General features: G+C 37.3%; 6 protein-coding genes across 6 annotated transcripts; 5 read left to right on the top strand and 1 right to left on the bottom strand. All coding sequences in view use genetic code 12, as the record gives it.

Moving 5' to 3' along the window:
* Window positions 1-69: 69 nt before the first annotated feature.
* On the bottom strand, window positions 70-7,846 carry CANMA_000604 (uncharacterized protein; the record flags this gene model as incomplete). The annotated part of the gene is made up of 3 exons (XM_051817975.1): window positions 70-5,025; window positions 5,355-6,570; window positions 6,864-7,846. The coding sequence occupies 3 exons, from the start codon at window positions 7,844-7,846 to the stop codon at window positions 70-72; spliced, it is 7,155 nt and encodes a 2,384-aa protein (XP_051673773.1).
* Window positions 7,847-8,139: 293 nt separating this feature from the next.
* Window positions 8,140-9,177, top strand: CANMA_000603 (putative GTPase; the record flags this gene model as incomplete). The annotated part of the gene is made up of 1 exon (XM_051817974.1): window positions 8,140-9,177. The coding sequence occupies one exon, from the start codon at window positions 8,140-8,142 to the stop codon at window positions 9,175-9,177; it is 1,038 nt and encodes a 345-aa protein (XP_051673772.1).
* Window positions 9,178-9,382: 205 nt separating this feature from the next.
* CANMA_000602 (uncharacterized protein) lies at window positions 9,383-11,515 on the top strand (the record flags this gene model as incomplete). The annotated part of the gene is made up of 1 exon (XM_051817973.1): window positions 9,383-11,515. The coding sequence occupies one exon, from the start codon at window positions 9,383-9,385 to the stop codon at window positions 11,513-11,515; it is 2,133 nt and encodes a 710-aa protein (XP_051673771.1).
* A 288-nt stretch (window positions 11,516-11,803) lies between these two features.
* LAP41 (metalloaminopeptidase) lies at window positions 11,804-13,390 on the top strand (the record flags this gene model as incomplete). The annotated part of the gene is made up of 1 exon (XM_051817972.1): window positions 11,804-13,390. One exon carries the CDS (start codon window positions 11,804-11,806, stop codon window positions 13,388-13,390), a length of 1,587 nt encoding a protein of 528 aa, XP_051673770.1.
* A 4,044-nt stretch (window positions 13,391-17,434) lies between these two features.
* Window positions 17,435-18,997, top strand: ACH1 (acetyl-CoA hydrolase; the record flags this gene model as incomplete). Its single annotated transcript, XM_051817971.1, has 1 exon — window positions 17,435-18,997. The coding sequence occupies one exon, from the start codon at window positions 17,435-17,437 to the stop codon at window positions 18,995-18,997; it is 1,563 nt and encodes a 520-aa protein (XP_051673769.1).
* A 275-nt stretch (window positions 18,998-19,272) lies between these two features.
* Window positions 19,273-20,454, top strand: CANMA_000599 (uncharacterized protein; the record flags this gene model as incomplete). The annotated part of the gene is made up of 1 exon (XM_051817968.1): window positions 19,273-20,454. The coding sequence occupies one exon, from the start codon at window positions 19,273-19,275 to the stop codon at window positions 20,452-20,454; it is 1,182 nt and encodes a 393-aa protein (XP_051673768.1).
* Between the last annotated feature and the right edge of the window lie 1,325 nt (window positions 20,455-21,779).

The following is a 21,779-nucleotide window of genomic DNA, read 5'->3' as shown; positions in this document are numbered from 1 at the left end:
TTTTATTCTTCTTCTATAGAGGGTGTAGTTTTATAAACACAGATTTATATAAATCGTTTCCTTGTAGTTCTATCCTTTGGTTATGGTGATCAAGTCATGAATAATATCACCTCGACATGTTTTATAATTGACTGGTTTCAAACTATAAGTACGTTCGTAGTGTATCATACTTAATGAATCAAAAAACAATCTCAATTGGGTAATCAGAGAAATTTGTCTCACGCCTTCCAATAATGGACTTAGACTAGTTTCATCCAGTAAACCTCCGTGGTTTAATTTAATTGCATCGTTTTTCAAAAAAGTAAAATCATTATTATTGGAAATACAATCAATAATCAGATTAGATTGGGTGGATTTATTTTCAGAATCAATGCTGATAAACAACCACGAATTCAAATTGAATCCATCAGGGTTGATAATTAACAATTCGTCAAGCAATTTTGATGCAAATAGTAACAACTGCAATGCATCTGAAGGTATCGATGTTAGTTCCTTTGGTGATTTTGGTGGCTGAGAAATCAAGGCAAAAACCTGTTGCAATTCATAAATTATCAATGCCCAATGAGAAGTAAGATGAATATCGCTGACTTTCAAAACAATGGCTCGTAATAAAGTACTAATTTCAATTCGAATCAGAGTGGGACACGTGTTTAGACTTAGCAACTGATTCACCTTGTCAAAAATTTGATTTATCTTGTTCGCAAAGTAATCATGAGGTTGAACTAGAATGATGTATGTCAACTGTTTCAATATATTAATTTTAGTCTCAATTTCAGATTCTTCATTCCAGTTGAATAATGTCCCCGCGGGGGAGTTTGTTGATGACGGTGCAAGTTTGTTAATCTTGTCATCCAATTTGTCTTTATCATTCTCAATCCAAGTTTGAACAATCTCCATCCATTTCCAATTAGAGGCTGTATTGGTGGTGAAGAACTTTGCATCGTTGAATAAGTCTGCCACCGAAGATTTCCAAATTCTTGTAGGGTAATTTTGTCCCAACAACTGCAACAAGTGTAAGGACGCGTCGTTTAACTGGAAATTCTTTCTCTTATTCTGGGTTGAAATGACATTGTTAATGATGAGCCCAACAGCTTGACTTGTCTTTTCCGAATCATGGTAGATTTCATCCAAAACTGGGATCAAGTCGCATAATGCATCAACAAATTGTTGATCATATACCACACCATCGTCAGCACCGCCTGATTTCGGTTTTGTAAACGAATTATAATTGATGTATTGGGTTAAAAGTCGAGTAAAGCTCTCGGATAACAGCTTCTTGTTTTTCAAATCTTTGTTTCTAATATTGTTCGTCTTGATAGACATAACTTTACAGATTTGTAAAACTGCCGGTACAATAGCTTCAAATTGGGTTATTTGCGAGCCAACAATCTCACAAAATTCCAATGTTTGATTCCAAATATCCAGCATTGTATCGGAATCCATAAAGTCGTAGAACGCCACTATAAAATTGGACAATTCGTTTGTATCCACATTTGATTCAACATAAGTCTTGTTTGTATCCAAAAATGACTGAGGGTGGAATTTCATCTTGATATAATTGAACAAATAAGGCAATGTCACTTGTGATCTGCCGTTATCCAAGATATTTAAAACCTTCAACACACTGGATAACTGAATATGGGAAGTGATCAAGGTATTGACAATTTCCTGTCTTTCCAATTCAATCAATCGGTCCAAAAATGTCTTGGTTCTAAATTTAAGATTATGGGAGACAAAAGTCAATGAACGATCCGAGTAAGTGGTGACATTTTCGGGGATGTTTGTTTTAGAATCAGCCCAATCCCATATTTTAAAGCTGACTTTTGTGGCATCATGAAAAGCGATAAGAGTTGAATAATGCTTATTTTGTTCAGTATCTTTGGTTGAAGGTGATTCTATTTGGAAGACTCCCAGCATTACACTGTTTAAAAATCCATTACTCGCCGACTCTCTATTCATTTGTGACTCGATTTGGATTTTAGCATTTGAGTGCATTAGATAACTATGACAAACGGTTAGGAAATTCTCCAACCCATCAAAAAGGATAATCATTGACTCATCAAAGTTTTCATTTGCTGCAAAATCATCCCAGTTGAGGAAGCGATTGAATAACGAATTGATTTTCAAAACGATGGTTTCAGTTAAAGTGAGCAAGATGCTGAAAATCGAATCACCAAAAAGATAAGCTGATTTGATTAATAAGGTCATGTATTTTTCAAGTAGAATTGGTGACTGACATTTTGCTACCCCTGATTGAATCAAGTTCACCAACACTGGACCCTTGTCCTGCTCATGAACATGTAACAAATTTAACTTGGTATTTGATCCAGATGCACGCTCAAGGAAATGGAAGATGCATTGCAAGAAATTCCCAGTGGTTGACTCGGATACAATGTTCTCATCTTCAGCGTTTATATGATTGAACGCGTCAGTAAGCAATTCGTCAAACAAAGTTTCAAATGTCTTCTCATTTCCAGTTATTAGCTTAATATAAATGTTCAAGCTTAAATCAGCAATGACACGGTACTCATCTTTACCAAATCCTAATGGATCTGGTAAAGATATTAGTCTTAGGTTTTCCTTCAAGAGCAAGAGCAAATACCTCTTGTATGATATTTGCAAGTTGTATTCATGCTCATTTTCTCCATCTGGCACAACAAATTGGTCACTGCTAATGTGGTGCCTAATGTTCTTCAGATCAAAATCAAACAATGTATCAATTTTTCTCAAATCATAAGCATATTGATCCCAATAATCACTGCACTCAAGCTTAAAATGACCATTTTCCATGAATCCAAACTTTGTTAATGGGTTAAAGCACAAATTGAGTAATCTTTGTGGGTTATTATTGCTTATAACTCGATTGATTAAATCCAATACAGCTTCATAATGTTGTCTTTCATTGCCACCCGATTTATCCAAAATTAGTTGAAATTGACGGCTCAAGACATGTTCCGCCTCGTTAATACCAATTGTATGAATATACAATGTTTCGAATGCAGCGATTTGTTTGTCAATTGTTAATTTCAAAAACAATTCCAAAATGCCAGCCTCAATCTTATTCATGGAGAATGTAAACTTCAACTCAAATATGCTCTTGACTGCTTCAACTTGGTGATTGGCAGGGTTGGAAGATATCACTGCTTGCCATAGGCTGGTTAATATGTATTTCAAGCATTTTTGCTTTTGCACTACACTGATGAATTTGGATAAATGATTAAGCAAATTTACTCTTGTCAATGCAATGGAAATATCTTCACTGCCAGGCTTGGCAGGTGCATCTCTTGACCAGTTTGTTAATAATTTCTCCGACACAGCATGTTTCTCATCAATGGATTCAATGGCATCAAATAACCGAATCAAAAGGTTGCCGACTCTTGAACCCCAGACCAAATTTGAAGAATTCTTGAGATAGAGGGTTTCCAATTGCTTGAGTATGTATGGTAACAATTCGCCAAAATGATATGGCAGGGTTTTCAGGTCCTGGCTCGTTTCTTGTTCCGTCCACTTAATAACTGTTTCCAATAATTGAGAGCTAGATAAATCAGATTCTTTGCTAACGTCACCCAAATTCTCCTTCTGTATATACCCAAACATAATCTCAATAAGTTCGAGTTTCTGACTGTTTATCTCAAGACCAGATAGGAGACACGACAATGCCAACGGTGAAAAAGTAGTTACATTTTCGTCTTCGTTGAGATGGAAATGCTTGAGTATGAATTCAATTATATCATAATTGGACTTTTCATTCAAAACAATAAGCTTGAAAACTTCGTTCCAAATGTAACAAGATTCGGTTTCATCAAAGAAGCTCATTGCTATTTTCATCACCTCTTCGTCGCTACGCTTCTCATAACAGTGGTAAAGAAATGGGGAGAATAGTTCACGAGTTAGTTCAAAATTTATTTCCCATTTGTCCATTATTAGATAGAAAGACATCCTCAATGCTTCTAATTGATCTTTCTTGGACTCGGATGTCCCCATTTTGATAAGTCCTCTGCTCAATGACTCTTTGGCGTTCTGCTTAAAGTATTTTCTTCTAGATTCACTATCACTTTCAACATCTGGACCCAAAAAGTAATTCAAGACTCTTCTATTCAAGCTCACGTCTTTGTTTAATGTTATCTTGCAACATGACATAATCAACAAATCTTTATCTTTTGATGTAACCTTGTTATCAAAAATTGCACTGTCCAACGGTACTCGAGATAAAAGCAAATCAAAGAATCCTCTGGTAACCAAAATGTCAGACAGAGAAGATGATCCAATCACAATTGCAAAGGCTCTCACCAAGAGTCCTGCCTCTGGCTTCATGCAAAGCTGAGCTTCTTGTGAAAAAAGTGGATTGCCCCTTTCATCTTTTGTATTGGTAAACTCTGGCAAATTCCTTTCGCACCAATGCAATGCCCCCATTCTCCTCTCGGGTGTGTTTATAATGCAAAGGAAAATACAATGCCAAAATTGAGAATCATCATTGAGTTTGGATTTAAAAGAAGTCATTAGTGAGTGAACGTCATTGAACACTTCTGAGTTGGTATCTTCCATTCCCGATAAAAACCAAAGAACCAATGGCTTGATCAAGTTCCTCAAAGTTTCTCGACTCAATTTGTCGACAATCAACGTTTTCAAGATCTTGATTTGTTGAGGCTTGATCTGTATTGAAGAGTATGAGAAAAGTGGCAAAATACCAGGTAGCCAAAGGCTCACATCCGAATTCAATTGCGACTTGCTGAGATTTTCGAATATGAATTCGTATATGTTCAATGTCTTTTGATGTACTCCATTTGGTAATGTGGGGGACAAACATAAAGCTAGTCGGTAAGACACTTCCTTTGTATTGGGAACAAAGAATGATTCTCCTTCGTCAGAGTCAACAAATGATTGTAAAACTTTTTGAAGTTTCGACAAAAATGCAATATAGTCGGCCCATTCCTCGAGTGATTCAAATAGTGCCAAAGTCTTGTCTACCAGCTGCTCATATTTCTTATTCCTAGTTGGTGTTTTGAACATGTTTTTGTATCTTTTCTTAAAATCAGTTAGCTAAATATCAATTGTGTTTATTCCATAAAGATTGACTCTTAGGTGCGTAGTGACGTGACTTTTGGCTGCCAGCTTAAAGGGTGGAAAATTGTTTTTTGTTTTGCCAGTTCTCTGTTGGTTGATTTTATGAAATTTATCGCGCGTCATAGTTAAAAAGAGACCAACATATCATCATAAAGGTGACAATATATATCTTCCTATACAAGATATTTCAACTATGTACATTACATCTAGAATAAATAATTATATAGTCTGTCCCATTGATCTTTCTTATGCAACATTGCTAATATTAACACTGCAGGAAGGTGCCATACTGAGCACCAGAATAGTTTCTTTGCATGGATACCAGCCAATGCTATTCCCTCTGTAGTGGGTCCTTTAGGATTACTGTAGTTTCGCTGTTGCTGTTGCCAAAACTTGAACGCCAAGTACGCTTGCCATGCGTTGGCAATGGCTGAATCGAATGGGAAAACCCAGTCAGTTATACCAAAATAACTCAATCCAAAACAGAGCGGAAACATTAATATAGAATAACGCAATGCTACCCTTGCATTTAGCTTTGGATTTTCAGCAGCCGTCATTACATACCCTGCTTGTTTATACTGCTGTGCTACTCCATGAGACAAGGCGTTGAAATGAGGAAATTGCCATGCATAAAGTAAACCAGCTAAACACCATGCACCTGGATGCACCAACGAGGATGATGCAGCCCAGCCCATCAATGGAGGTATAGCACCAACAATAGCACCGACCCATGTGTTGATTATAGATTTCCTCTTCATCGAGGTGTATATCCAAGCATACAACACAATATTGAATAGACCCAATGAGGCCACAACGGGATTGACGCCATACCAAAGCATGGCTACACCCGTGGTTCCTATCAACCCGGCAAAGTTATAAGCTTGTTGTGGAGTAATCAACCCTCTCACTACTGGGCGGCCCATGGTTCTAGGCATTTGTTTATCGAAATCCGGCTCTCGTCCCATATTAATCGCATTTGCGGCCCCCGAGCATAGAGCTGTCCCTGCTGTCAAAAATATTAGTTCAAAGAAGGAGACACTTAATGGTGAGATGGCGTAGGAGCAGATACAACTTAAGGTTACCAACACTGTCAAATTAGGTTTCGTGAGTTTAACATATGCTCTGAGCTCATCCCTCAAGCCAGTTCTGGATCCGAGAATAGACACAGGCTCAACTTTGGTAACTCTTGGTGTTTTAGGCGATACTTTAAATGGAATGTTGTTGGCAGATCCATCCTCCGAGGACAAGCTTTGAGACAGCTTCGCTTCTGGTTCTTGACAAGTAAGGACTTTTGAGGCCACGTTTAAAACAGATGCCGATCCTGAACCTTTGGACTCGTTTAAAAGTGACTTATTATGAAGTTTTGCATATGAGGTATTCTTGGTAGGAACATGAGGTAGTTTCACTTTTCGAGTTAAAAATTGATTGTTGATAAAATTCTGGCTTTTGATGAAGCTTCGTTTGGTATTGTGGAAGAAGAAATTGAAGTTGTTGACCGTGTGCAACCTGGAAATAGGAAGCAATTTGTTACTCATGATAATCCTTTTTTCTTGTTATATCTGATATGTCATTAACACAACAAAACCTACTTTTCCTTTGACTTAGTATAATTGGTTACAGGCCATGAAAAGCAGATTAACTTTTCTTTTCTTTCGTTTTTTTTCGTTTTTTTTTTTTCCTTTAATTTCACCTTTGGTTTGATTTCATCGCTGTTATCGCTTATGTACACATGTCCTACACTACAATACTCTAGGGGTTATATTCGCATTAGATTGATATACAAAATACTTCCTATTTACTCCGCGGTGATTGCACTTTTATCCTCGACTAACGACTCTGCTTCTAGTGCTTTCTTCTCATTCAACTTCTTGTTCTCCAATTTGTTCTCAATCAAATCATGGAATGCAATGATAGCTCTAACCAATGTACTAATGTATATAATCATAAGTTCATCATTGGTCTTGACAGTGAATGCAGTGGCCAACTCACTTCCGGTAGCAGCATCTACACCGGTTTGTGAGCTTCCTGCCGGTTGTACCAAGTTAGGTAGTAAGTTAAAGACATTCTGGAGTTTTCCCAAAATTGTATGGTTGATTGGCAAGTTCTTGTTGTATACTTTTTCCAAATAAGTTGCAATGTCTCTCAATTTTTGGTGCAATCCCAACAACGATTGGTATGTTTGCGTCACTCTCAATGACAAATTTCCCGCAGCTTGGTCTCTGATGTCTCTCAACAAATGTTCGACACCGATCTCCTCGGCCTCTTCTGCTTCGATCAAAGATGGAACGTGGACAAACGTTTTCTCAGCTGCTGACCCATCGTTCTTGATATCATCAACGGCAAAATAGGCATCGGTTGGAATTCCCACTCCCTTTGAGTGAACATCAACAATCAAAAGTAACGGATTAGGCGTGTACCTTCTAAAAAGATCATTAATCTTCAAATCTGATGCTCTCAACTTGGGACCTGAATGATACCATCCAATCAACTTTTCTTTTGCATTAATCTTTTTAAACATTTCGCCCATGGAGTCGATATAATTGTGATCCAAAAACCAAACCCCTGGATTCTTCTCATCTTCCTCAAATGGTATGGCATAGGAGTTGGTGACTTTGATGGTATCTGTTGAATTGTCTCCCAATATCACACCAACAACTCTCTTTTTACTGTCCTTGGCTACTCTGTTGAAATGATCAACGACAGATAACAAAACCAATGGCGAAACCGTAACTGTTTTCTTTAAAAAGTTCAATTCATTAGTACTTGATGTTGCCACAGACATTCTTTGTTTAGTGTTTTTTATTGATGGTATGGGAGTTATAGGGCGTTGTAGAACAAAGTTGTGCTTTGGATTTTTCGCTGTGGGTTTTGGAAATGTTTCGCCTTCAAAAAAGGAACCTGTATTTGCTTATGTAATGTATGTAGGCAACACTTACAAACAGAAGTTGGATCTTACGTAATACATTTCCTTCTCTTGTGCGAAATGCCATTTTCCAGTTGTAATAAAAGAAGAGAGAGATTTGGTATTGTTCAAGGCACACACCGACAAAACTCACTCAAGAGGAATCGATTACTATGTACGGACAGGTTGTAATAGGTCCACCAGGATCAGGAAAGTCCACGTACTGCCACGGAATGTACCAATTTCTATCAGCTATAGGAAGAAAGCTGAGCATTATAAACTTAGATCCAGCAAATGACAGACTCCCATATCCGTGTGATCTAGACATTCGAGACTATATCGAACTAGAAGATGTCATGAATGAGCTTAACTTAGGTCCCAATGGTGGATTAATGTTTGCAATGGAGCTGTTGATTGCTAATGGGCTCGATCTATTCCTTCAAAAAGTCAGGAAACTCATTGATGAAAGAAGCTATCTTTTATTCGATTGCCCTGGACAGATTGAACTATTCACACACCATAGTGCCTTACACAAGGTATTCAACACTTTGACAAAGGAGACTAAAATCAGACTATGTGTTGTGTCGTTGGTTGATTCTATTTATTTGACGAGTCCGTCGCAGTATATTTCAATTTTATTATTGAGTCTACGATCAATGTTGCAGTTGGAACTCCCTCAGGTGAATGTCATCAGCAAAATTGATTTGCTAAAGGGATATGGACCCTTACCCTTCAGATTGGACTACTATACAGAAGTTCAAGATTTGCATTACTTGACTCCCCATTTGGAAAAAGAGTCTAATTCGATATTGGGTAAAAAGTATGTACGGTTAACTGAGCTCATTGGCGAATTGGTAGAAGAGTATCACTTGGTGGCATTTGAAGTCCTCTTTGTTGAGAATAAGCAAAGTATGATAAATTTGCTAAGCATTATAGATAAAGCCAATGGATATAGCTTTGGTAGTGAGATTGGAGGCGATACTATTTGGAGTGAAGCAGTCAGGCAAGGTGGATCCGCTGGCCATCAAGACGTGGATATCCACGAGCGATGGGTGGACGAGAAAGAAAAGTATGATGTGGAAGAGAGGAATGCTCCAACTGAGGCAATGAATGTTGATGAACCGGAGGTTCCGTCTGAGGACGCAGAATGGGAAGCTGCTTTGCGCGATTGGGAGGAGAAGCGAGGAGGTGAAGGTGCAATGAGTAAGTGAGTAGATACTGGTGGTAATTGAAAGATTATATACGCTGTATAGAGGGAGTATCGAAAATGTTTATTTGCGCAATGTACATAGCTTTGCTCTGTAAAGTAATGATTTTGTGCTTTCATCGCTCCGATTGAGATGGAAAAAATGATGCCTTGTTATCAGTTACCAGGATTAACACAACATAGGGGTGACACACTCACATTACCTCAAGATGTCAACCACAGTCGGAAAAGGATCGGGTGAAGCTGACGATAAAACAGAAATAAATGAATTAATCAAACAAATCAACTTGACTATTTTGAATTTACAAAGAAAAAGGTTACATCTCAGCAGGGAGCTAAGTATTGCATTTAAGCAAAAAGTGCCAAAAATAGAAGAAATAGGCGATGGTGAGAATGAGGATGCAACTGGGGGTCAATATAGTGATGAAAAAATAGATAGACTAAAAAACTTGATTGATCAGTTTGACCTCAAGATAAAGGAAGCACAAACGACAAAGGACAATTTGACCCAGTTGGGAAAGTTACAACTGGTTAATAATATAGATCAGAAGGAGAAATTAAATGAGGAAGGACTCCCGTTTATGGATATACAGGAAGAAGTCGATGAAGATGGAAATATCATCAGCTCAAAGATAAATAATGCTCCTGTCAAGATTGAGAAACAAACTGAAAAAGCACCAAAGGTGAAAAAGTCGTCACCAGAGAAGACGAAGGACAAAGATCAAAATGATGAACTTATGCAGCTATTTTCGGATATGGAGCTTATGCCTGACAAAAATCGTTTGAAGCATCACCTTAACCAGGATGAGCTTTTGAATAAAATTGACGAGTTGAAAATAAACCCCGAGGAGAAGTTTGACTTGAAGAAGATATGTGTTCAAGCTTTTAATGATTACAATGAAGATGATGAAGAAAGAGGAGAAGAAGTGCCAGACTCTGAAAGAGAGGCGACACCAGGAGTAGCTGGTGGTGGTGATAAAGGAAGGGGTAATATAGATACAGACAATTTGCTTGAGTTGGAATTATTAGCTGATGAATTTGACAACGAGGAAGATGAGGATAACAAGTACGCTGATAATGAAGATTGGGACTATGATTTTGAAGAAGAAGATGATGATGATGATGTTGATGATGATGATGATGACGATAGAGCTGATGCCCTCCTCTACGGAACCGAACCAAATGCTACATGGCTCGGTGGAAAGCTAGGCGACGAAAAGTCCACTAGTTTGTTTTGGAACCAGATTGCTGAACTAAGAGAACAAGAAAAAATGACCAAAAACAGTCACAAGCATGGATTGGACGTTTCGGAACTAGAGAAAGCAGCTGTAGAAGCAGCAGATGGAAAGAAGAAACAGAAGTCGGTACGATTTGCTAATAATTTGGATATCAAAAAGGTTGAGAATATTAGTGACAGCTTGAAAAACCCGGAACCCTTCAAGAAGAGTTCATTATTCAAACAAAATAGAAGAAACGTTTATTCAAATGGCAATAGTGATGCTTCAATTTCTAGTACTGATAATATAGTGGAGGACACTATTGTGGAAAGAGATGTTGATGATCACCCAAATGAAGCGATTGTCGAAGACACGATAATGGAAAGAGATGCTGATCTGTTGAGCAGCCCTGAGTCTAGCAAACCCCATACCTCGGCCACTTCTGACATCTTAGAAAGAAAGCCAAAGCCAGCATCAAAGTTTAAAGCTCTGCGAAATAAGTTGTCTTTCAATGAAGCAGGTACTGTCGAAACCCTTGCTCAGAGTGAAAGCGACGTGAGCTCATCGCGGAGTAGCGGCCATGCTCTAGAAAAGGACATTAATCTGAGCAAGAGCACAAAGGCAACTGACACCCAATTCGACTACAATAATGTGCAAGACATGGATACCATGGCGAAAGCATATCTGATGGGAATGTACGATGATGATATAGACATAGATGGTCCATTGGTTGAGGAGTTGAAAGACTTTGAAGCGCTAAATAAAATCATTGAATCGAATGGTAGAGACGGGATAAAACTGGAAACCCCAATCGGTGAAGTGTACGACAAGAAATCAAATGAAGTGGGCATGGACTTTGAGGAAAGTAAGGACATTGATGAAGATGACGAAAATGATGCGATGATAAATGATATAGAAGAGCACGATATTGAAGAAGATGACTCAAACCTAGATTTAAATGAGAATGAAATTACCAATCAAGAATTGAGTGAGAGTTATTATAAAATGAGAGAAAAGATGCTTGCGAGACAAAGTGCAAAGCATGAAGAACAAGGGTTTGAGCCGACAGACGAAGAAGGAAACCCAGTCAGAGTCAGTAGGTTCAAAGCAAGGATGAATAGGTAAATAGTGAGTAATTAGTGTTAGCTAATGAAGTAAAGGTGTTCTTATTTCTATTTGTGGGGTGTGAAATTCCGCTATTCGGTAGCTCCTTCCATTGTCCTATTCCTTTTTTGCCATTGTGTAAACTGAATGAACGCCACAGCTGGTTGGCTACCAAGAACGAAACGAACGAAACATTTGGTGCCGTACATTTGAAAATCCCAACAATTTCAATTTTACTTCAATTTCACTTCAATTTCACTTCGCTTTACTTTACTTTCTTTTTTACCATACTGTATTTACAATCAACTCATGTCTAACCTTTCGATTGATGATATACTTGCTGGTATAACCGAGTCTTTGAGTAAGCAACAACAACAACAACAACAACAACAACAACAACAACAACAACAACAACAACAACAACAACAGCAATTGAATCAATCTCAGGCCACCGACAATGATGGAGTAGGCCAAATTACGTCAAACTACAACGACGAATATTTTGATAAATTGGCAGAGAAGTACATTGAGTTTAACTACAAGAACCCTACCATTTATCATGTTGTTGACCACTTTAAACAACAATTGAAACATGCCGGATTTGAGTATTTATCAGAACAAGACTCATGGAGTGACATCAAACCCGGTAAATACTTTACCACTAGAAATGGTTCGTCAATTGTTGCTTTCGTCGTTGGTAAGGATTGGGAACCAAGCAAAGGTTTCGGTGCTATTGGATCTCACATTGATTCACTCACCACTGTTTTAAAGCCAGTTTCGAAAAAGGACAAAGTTGATGGATATGAATTACTTGGCATTGCTCCTTATGCTGGTACATTGGGTAATCTCTGGTGGGACAGGGACTTGGGTATTGGAGGTAGATTGTTGGTCAAGGACTCCAAGGGTAAAGTTGTTCAACATTTGGTTGATTCAACACCCCACCCTATTGCTCATATTCCTACATTGGCACCACACTTCGGTGAGCCTGCTATTGGTCCATTCAATACTGAAACAAAAGCGGTTCCTGTGATTGGGTTTTCTCAAGGAGAGGATCCTGAGCCTACCGAGGCGGAAAAGAAGGCTCCATTGTACGGCAAGCATTCCTTGAAATTGTTGAGATATATTGCTAAAAAAGCAAATGTCAGTGTTGAGTCAATCAGCCAATGGGATTTGCAATTGTTTGATGTTCAAAAGGGAACCAAAGGTGGTTTGAACAATGAGTTTATCTTCGCTCCTAGAGTCGACGACAGGCTCTGTTCTTTTGCTGCTTTGAACGCATTGGTGAATGCGACGACTGCAAAAGGGCTTAAAGATGACACTTTTTCCATTGTTGCCTTGTATGACAACGAAGAGGTGGGCAGTTTGACTAGAGCAGGTGCCAGAGGGGGTATTCTTGAACTGATAGTGGAGAGAGTTGTTGCCAGTGATAAGTACAATCCTGATGGTCTTAGTGTTCAAGATAAAGTTAGGTTGATTTACGCCAACTCAATCATCTTATCGGCAGATGTCAACCATTTGTTGAATCCAAACTTTAAAGAAGTTTATTTGGATAAACATGAAGTTGTCCCCAACAAAGGTGTTTCTATTGCCATTGATGCCAATGGACATTTCGCTACTGATTCCGTTGGATTGGCATTTGTTGAGAGTTTGGCCAAAGAGAATAAAGATCTTTTGCAATATTTCCAAGTGAGAAATGATACTCGAAATGGTAGTTCGATTGGACCAGCCATTTCTTCAGCAACTGGTGTAAGAACAATTGATCTTGGAATTCCGCAATTGTCGATGCATTCAATTAGAGCTACTTTAGGGTCAAAAGATGTTGGATTAGGAACCAAATTTTTCACTGGGTTTTTCCAAAACTGGAGATCAACCTATGATGAGTTTACTGATTTGTAAGGCGGGGGACAGAGAAACCTTTGATATTGAGTAGTGTTGGAAAAGTTGACTTTAATAAACATTTCGCTTGAACGTATTAACGGAGACAGTTTCTCTGTCTGTCTTCTTTGACTTTGTATTCCTTTTTTACTGATTTTCAATTGGAAGATGGTGTTTTTTTTTGGAAGCGTATTTAGTAACTTACCATTTTAGCTCCTTTTGGTCAAAAAGACTTAAGAAATGTACGCTGTATATGTATTGGTCCAGAGCTACTCCTATTATTCACACAAACACTGCCACCTTTCCCTGTCTCTCTTTGACTTTCTTCCCCAGATTTCTTCTTCGGAGTTTTCTGATTTCTTTTCTATTGTTAAGAATAGAACAATATACATTCTCACTTTCATTACATTTTTTAACCATTTGCCGTGGATATTCCATTTCCTTACTAAAAAATTAACACTTAGTGCATTTGCCATTTTGTATCAACTAAATATCCACGGGGAGTTACAAAAAGAACACAATTTGTTAATATTACACTACCATTTGACGTAATTAACAAACTACATCAATTTTGTAACATTCAGAGCTTTTTAACGACACTGCCTCCATGCTCCAGCATACATATATCGAATCACAAATTGTATGTCTTAAACAATATGGTGATGGTATTGGGTGTGGTTTTTTTGTGGAGTAGTTAGTTGTGGGGTTTTGATTATTGTGAAAAAAGGCAGCGGTTTCGGAGTTTTAAAGAAACAAAAGCAATAGACCAGATCGGCAACATCCTCTCAATTATTGGCGGTGGTGTTATAAAATAATCTTTGATTCTTCTTGGCATGCGGTTACAAAATGGTTTCATCAAAGTAGCAGTAAGAACAACAACAAAAGAGGTCACTTTACAACCGAGCCGAACCAACCAAAATATAACAGTTACTGTAACCACAGAGAGCGGATAACTTTTTAGTTTCCTTCTCTTGTGTGCTTTAACTTTTAAAGCCGTTGATTGAGTCTAAAAAATGTTTTGAAACTAAAGTTTCTAAAGTTTTAGGGTTAATAGAATGCAATGCAATATGTAGCTCACAGGAGAGTTAAAATAAAAAGTAATTTTTAAACCCGTTGGTTTAAAATAGGCACCAATGAAAAGGGAAATAGTAACACCATCTTAATACTGCTAAGTAATTTGTATAAAGTATTGGTTGGTACACTTTTAATACTTTCAGTTAGTCTGTATCAAATTAACAAGTAAACACAATAAGCGCAAAATAAAAATAAATTAAATTCTTTTCGGAGTTTTCATAAAATTAATTTTTATTTTATTATATTTTAAGAGGCCATGCATAACAAAGAAAGCAAATTATTGAGCAGAAGTCAAAAACTAAGAAAGACAATCGTCAAATCAAAGAGAAGAATAAGGTCATAAGACAAGAATACAAGTCTACAGATGGACTGATATCTGTAAGAACAATGCCTTTTGTTTCTCCTTTTTTTTTTGAATATTTTTCTGATGTGGTGTATATCCATCACCTGTTTATATTCCCTTCTTTTTTAGGTTATGTTTTTGAGGGTCTTGTTGGTAAAATCTGATGACAATCGGTTGGTAAAAACGGTAATAGTCTCCTGACATATATATATATACGTATGTTACCTATTTTTATGTATGCTTTGTATGTAGAATGCTTGTGTCGTAATTGTACATATGTATAGTGGGTTGTTGCTGTTAACTTCACAATAAACTGATAGAAAACTCCGGACAATACACAAAATATGTATATACAGCGTATTTATGGATATCCGGGGTATACCGTAACGAACACAAATCAAAGCACACAAATAGCAAAAGAAAAATTCTTAACCGGGTCCTTCCTTTGAACCTTAGTAACTTACCCACTCACAACTGTTACTACTACTACGACTACGACTGCTACTGTAGTTTTACATGCATATCCTGTTGTGTTACAAAATTTATCAAACAACAAGAAGACAAAACAGTGGAAGAGTTAATGCATCATACCTTGCATTTTATTGGATGATTACTCCCCTACTCTTTTGCAAAAGTCACATTCTTCTTCTTCTTAGTTCTTCATAGTGGCAAATTTAGAGAAAGATATTATTATTATTATTATTATCAACAATACTAAAAGGGGTCCTCTTTTTTGTTGATAATAATTCCATTTTTTGTTGGTCCACTCATAGAGAAAATGAGGAGCTATAAAAGATTTGATTAAGAATTGTTTACTAGTTGTCCAATTATTTCAGCGACATCACAACACAACGAATCAGAGGTTTTTAAAAGAAGGGTACAAAGAAGAAGGCTTATTCTGCTTGTGTGCTGTTGTGTTGTGTTGGTGACTGTGCTGTGTTTGTTGGGATATGGGTAGTGTACTTGTACTCAATTAATGATTCTGTTTTGTGTACTTTATAGAAACGGTTAAAAAGCTTCCGCATATATATGGTTTAATATGTAGGTATACATTGTATTTGTGTAACATTGAAATTCTATCAAATTTTATATGCAGTACTGTATGTATGTATAGTATGTCTGTATTAGTAGAATATTATCACGAGTCTGGAACTATAACTATAACTAAGAAGATTGATAGAGAGATAGATGTATTATTACGTATATACTGCCTATGTGTTAGGTTTGTCTCCGGGGATGTCCTTCTGGGGTACGAGGTCAAAAGTATACAAAAACCAAACAACAAAGGAACATAATGCATTATTCACCCACAGTGTATTGTTTCAGAATTGCTTGTTCCTATATTGCGTGCTTGTGGGGTTGTGATTTGATTTGAAGTGTATGTCAACCAATTGCCTACGATACAATCGATGACAATAGTCTGGAGTAAGACTGTAGAGATCAATAATCACAATATGACAATATACAAACTACTAATAAATGGCATAAATATGTGAAATCTCTCTTAAACAAGTTGTATAGTTGAATTTTAGGTATTGCTGTGTCTTGTATGTGCTATGCACACACACACACACACACACACACACCACGTACTGTAAGGTGTAGAGTGTAGTATGTTTATTATTCTTTGGAGGGAAGTTTTAGAATCCCCAAAACTTTTTTGCAACACGTTTTTGTTCTTCTTTTTCTGTCGGTGTTTTAAATTTATACACAACAAAAATTAAAAAGTAAAATCTAAAAAGGAGACAATTTCTTTTTTTTTCTCCGGCTATTAAATTTTAGTTTTGGTAAACGACACACGCAACTTTTTATTACACAACAACAAACCACAATAACACAACACAAGAACAAGAACAACAATAAGGACAGGATGAAAGCAACCAACTTCTCGAAGCTAACCACTGTCACTGCTGCTACTACTTCTGTTGGTACTACAAGTATAAATACATTGTAAATTTCCCCATATTTTCATCAACTACTTTTGCTCATGTAATTGTTTTACTCCTCTTTTATCTTTCATCCACCCAACAGAATATATATTCCCCAATTGACTTCGTTAAATCGTCTTCAAAGTCTATAACTAAAGGAAAGACAAAGAACTACACGACAAAGTCAGATAGCTCCTATTTATTTATTTGTATTTTATAACATTCAATTTGCAATTCAATTCATACAACACAGTAACAGCAACTGGTTTGATTTTGATTTGATTAAAACACTAAGAGGTCAAATTAAGAATTAAAAAGAAGAACCCAAAGGAAAAATTAAAATTTCTTTTTTTTTGTTGTTTTTCCATTTGAATAATCGTTCCCCTCAATTTTTTCACACAACAACACAACAGAAATTACTCCTCAATTTTATACGACAACACAACACAACAACACAACAAAAATTCACAGACTAAACGACAACCACCCACTTGGCAAGTTATTATCCGTTTTATATTTCACTCAATTTGCCATCAATCATTAACCACCTCACTTGGAGCCACTATAGAGAGAAAAATAGACTCATAGACTAGACTCATAGACTAGACTCATCAACTTTGCATATAACACACACATACATATTTTAATCTCATCTCACTATCTACTTTTTTTTTACAACCAAAAAGTACAGCAACACAACCACAGTACATCTATACAGCAATGTCATCCATATTAAAACAAAGAGTTAGATATGCTCCATATCTCAACAAATTAAGAACAGGTGAAGAATGCATCAATCTTTTCAAAAATGGTCAATATCTCGGTTGGTCTGGTTTCACTGGTGTTGGTGCACCAAAAGTTATTCCAACTGTCCTTGCTGATCATGTCGAGCAAAACAACTTAAAGGACAAATTGGGTTTCCATTTATTCGTTGGTGCCAGTGCTGGTCCCGAAGAAGGTAGATGGGCTAATAACAATATGCTTTTATCGAGATCTCCGCATCAAGTTGGAAAACCAATTGCTGCTGCTATCAATGATGGTAGAACTCAATTCTTTGACAAGCACTTGTCAATGTTTCCTCAAGACTTGACTTATGGTTTCTACACCAAAGATAAACCAAATGGTCACAATTTGGACATCACCATTATTGAAGCCACTGCTATTAAAGAAGATGGTTCAATTGTTCCTGGTCCTGCAGTTGGTGCTTCGCCAGAAATGATTTCAGTTTCCGATAAAGTGATTATTGAAGTCAATACTAAAACCCCATCGTTTGAAGGTATCCACGATATAGATATGCCAGTTAATCCACCATTTAGAACACCTTACCCTCACACGTCAGCTGATTACAAGATTGGTCAAAATTCGATCCCAATTGACCCTAGTAAGGTTGTTGCTATTGTTGAAAGTACCACAGGTGACAAGGTCCCACCAAACACTGCTAGTGATGAACAATCGAAATCGATTGCTAACCATTTAGTCGAATTTTTAGAACACGAAGTGAAACAAGGTAGATTACCAGAAAACTTGCATCCTTTACAATCAGGTATTGGTAACATTGCCAATGCTGTTGTTGAAGGCTTGGCTTCGTCCAATTTCAAAAACTTGACGGTATGGACTGAGGTTTTGCAAGATTCATTCCTAGATTTCTTTGAAAGTGGTTCATTGGACTACGCCACAGCCACTTCAATCAGGTTAACTGAAGAAGGATTTGAAAAGTTTTACGAGAATTGGGACACTTATTCCAAAAAGTTGTGTCTTAGATCACAAGTTGTATCGAACTCACCGGAAATCATTAGAAGATTGGGGGTTATTGCCATGAACACTCCTGTTGAAGTTGACATATATGCCCATGCAAACTCCACCAATGTCATGGGTTCAAGAATGTTGAATGGTTTGGGTGGTTCAGCTGATTTCTTGAGAAATGCCAAATTGTCCATCATGCACACTCCATCGGCAAGACCAACAAAGACCGACCCTACTGGTGTTTCATGTATTGTCCCAATGGCTCCTCATGTCGACCAAACTGAACATGATTTGGATGTTGTTGTTACTGAACAAGGTTTGGCTGATTTGAGAGGATTGTCACCAAAGGAAAGAGCTAAGGTTATCATTGACAAGTGTTCTCATCCAGACTACAAGGACCAATTGCAAGAATATTTCGATAGAGCGGTTTACGAATGTACTAAGAAGAAGACTTTGCATGAACCACACTCCTTAAGAGATGCGTTCAAGATGCATTTGAATCTCCAAGATAATGGAACCATGAAATTGGATTCATGGTGAGGGGCTTGAGTGAGTTTTTTTTAGGTGTAATTTCGTTTAGTTTATAGATTTTAAACCATTGATTAAACAAAGTGAGAGCGATTAGCAGCAACACGCTTAACGCTTTGTAGGGTGTTTTTTTAGTGGTTGTGATAATGATTTACATCTGTAGGCTTTGAGTCACGTGCGTGAAGCTGAAACAAACCACAATCCAAAAAACCACAAACTGCTTTTTTTTTCGCTTTTCCAGAAAGCCAAAACAATCATCCAAAACAACCATCAAACAAAAACACACCATGAGTACCACCACCCACAAGTTTGATTTTTCACGACCGATAGAACAAGAGGAGTTTGACGATACTGAATTGGAGACACCAGTCCGATTCAATCCCGTAAATTTAAAACGGCAGAGCCGCCAATCCACAAATAGAGTATACAGATCGTTTCGCGCTAACAACAATGGGACCAAATCAAACCAGATAAATGAGGTAGAGCAAGTAGGAGAAAGTCAGAGGGGGGGTAATGGCGATGGTAGTAATGCTGGTGATTCTGGATTGACTATTAGATCTCCCCCCAGTTTGAAATTTGATAAATCAGTCTCACTTCAGAATAATGAACGTCAAAGAAATCAAAGTCCAACACCAATTACAAGACGCAAACCACCATCGTTGGAGTTAAGCCCCGTGGACCATTCTCCTGTTACATTCAAAGTGACTAAACCAAGTATAGAAAAGAGGAACAAGGACAAGAAGAATGAGCTGGTAACAGGGACACCAGTGCTGAGGTTGAACAGCAATAATGACAAAGTTAAACAATCGATATTGGACAGGGTGAATACAACGTTGGAGTCATTAAAGAAAACCCCATCCGAAAAAACATCAAAGAGACTGCCTGGAGGTAATATACTACTGCCAGTGAATCGGAACATCACAAACACAAACACAAACACAAGAAATAGGCAACCAGTCAATAATTATGAAGATGAAGAACCAGATTTTGTCCATATTGTTTTGCAAAACGGGTCCAGTCAAAAAGATATGCAAGTACCCTCTTTAATGAATCAAGAGCCTGGTTTACCTGCTCTTGCAACCAACAGTAATAATAGCAACAACGTCACGAATCGAGACATTGAAATACCACCGTTAAATGATGAGGATACTTTAGGAAATTCGACTCCGGCAGTTGCGAAAAACTCCCTTTATGAATCAATCCTTAATAATAATCATCATCACAATGATCGTCGTCATAACCTAAACAATGAACAAGAGGATAATTACGATGTATTTAGTCTTGGTGCTAGCAATACTACCTGGTGGACAGCTAAACAGTGGCTGAAATTGATGAAGGTGGTGAATCTGAAATTGATACTGCGTCAAGATGCCATTAATAGTCGTTTATTAATGACGGAATTGGGGTGTTTAAATAAACAAGATTTACAAAGACGCTATGATTTTTTAAAACAATACAAGACAAAGTGAACATTATCTTTTTCTTTTAGGGGGTGGTGGTGAAGGGGGGTTTTCACCACTTTTTGCTTTTTTTTGGATTTACAATGTGTGTTTGTATCTTATCCATACTAAAACGACATGATTAATTCAACAAGAATAAATAAAAAGAATTAAGGAGGGTCCAAAAGAATGTTGGATCATAAAAAAATTTTGCTAGTCGGCATACCACAAAAAACAGTTGTAAAAAAACATTGACCACCTTTCTCATACGAGATTGAAGGAACACCGTGGCCGAGGGTTGGTGAAGACATTATATGAGTTCTGTAGTTTTGACTGACTGACTGACTAACTGACTAGAAAAAGATGCTTGTAACACTCAATCATCACTAACTTAATATGAAGTTTTCCATTATTCTCTTGTCACTCATGGTCTCTGGGTCTGCGGAAAGCAAAAGAGACCGAGGTCCATATCATTTCGATACAGAAGAAGAAGAACAGGATTTTGACCTGATGGTTGATCACATGTGTTAGAATTCAAGTGTTCTCGTTTTCCATGACCCTATATTGGACAAAAACTTTAGATTTACACCGTGGGGGGGAGCGTGACGAGTATAGTCTTGGCATTGAATTTTTGGAGTCTGGTGGATATACACAGGAGCAGATTGATGAGGCTGTGGAGAGGGAAAAGGCTAAGTGAAGAAACCCACTTAATATCCTTGACTTATTCCCTGCCTGAGAAAAATTAATGCTTCTGTTTGGAATAGAACAATGAAATAAAGAGGATTGTATTAGAGAAGTTTATAGTTTGTGAATATGTTGTCATATGAATGACGATGAATGCATTCAAGACCTTTCTAAAGCCATAACAGGTCTTACCTTTGAGTAACAAAATAGTTCCTAACTATGGAATACACCTCCACTGTAGAATGCACGTTTTGCAGTTTTTCTGTGTGTGTGTGTATTTCTTTATTTTAAGGGGGCTGTCGTATATTCTAAAGGGGGTGATTAAAAGTTAAGACTACTAAAACTTAAAAACTAGCAATATAATATAAATATCACATGGAAATATAAGTTTGGAAAATAAGAGTAATAAACGGAATAAGGTGGATGGGTGAACTAATACTTCCCTTTAAGTTGGTCAAAGCCTATCAATAGTGAGGTTCGGAAGACGCGTGAAGTTGGACCACCAGATTCAAAAGAGAACAATCAAAGACGGAAAGATTAGCAACGTTTTTGGTAGGATTGTGAGAGGCTATGGTCAGATTGACAAGGAGGAAACTCAAAAGCAACCGAGATTCCGTTTTGCGTCGGTCAAGAAGGTTTTGGTAAAGTTAAAATTGAAAAAGCCCACAAAG

The sequence above is a fragment of the Candida margitis genome (genome assembly GCF_024628925.1).
Source record: "Candida margitis strain CBS 14175 chromosome Unknown scaffold85, whole genome shotgun sequence".
NCBI lineage: Eukaryota > Fungi > Ascomycota > Pichiomycetes > Serinales > Debaryomycetaceae > Lodderomyces > Lodderomyces margitis.
Note: the sequence above shows the minus strand (reverse complement) of the source record. Positions and strands in the feature narration are given on the sequence as shown.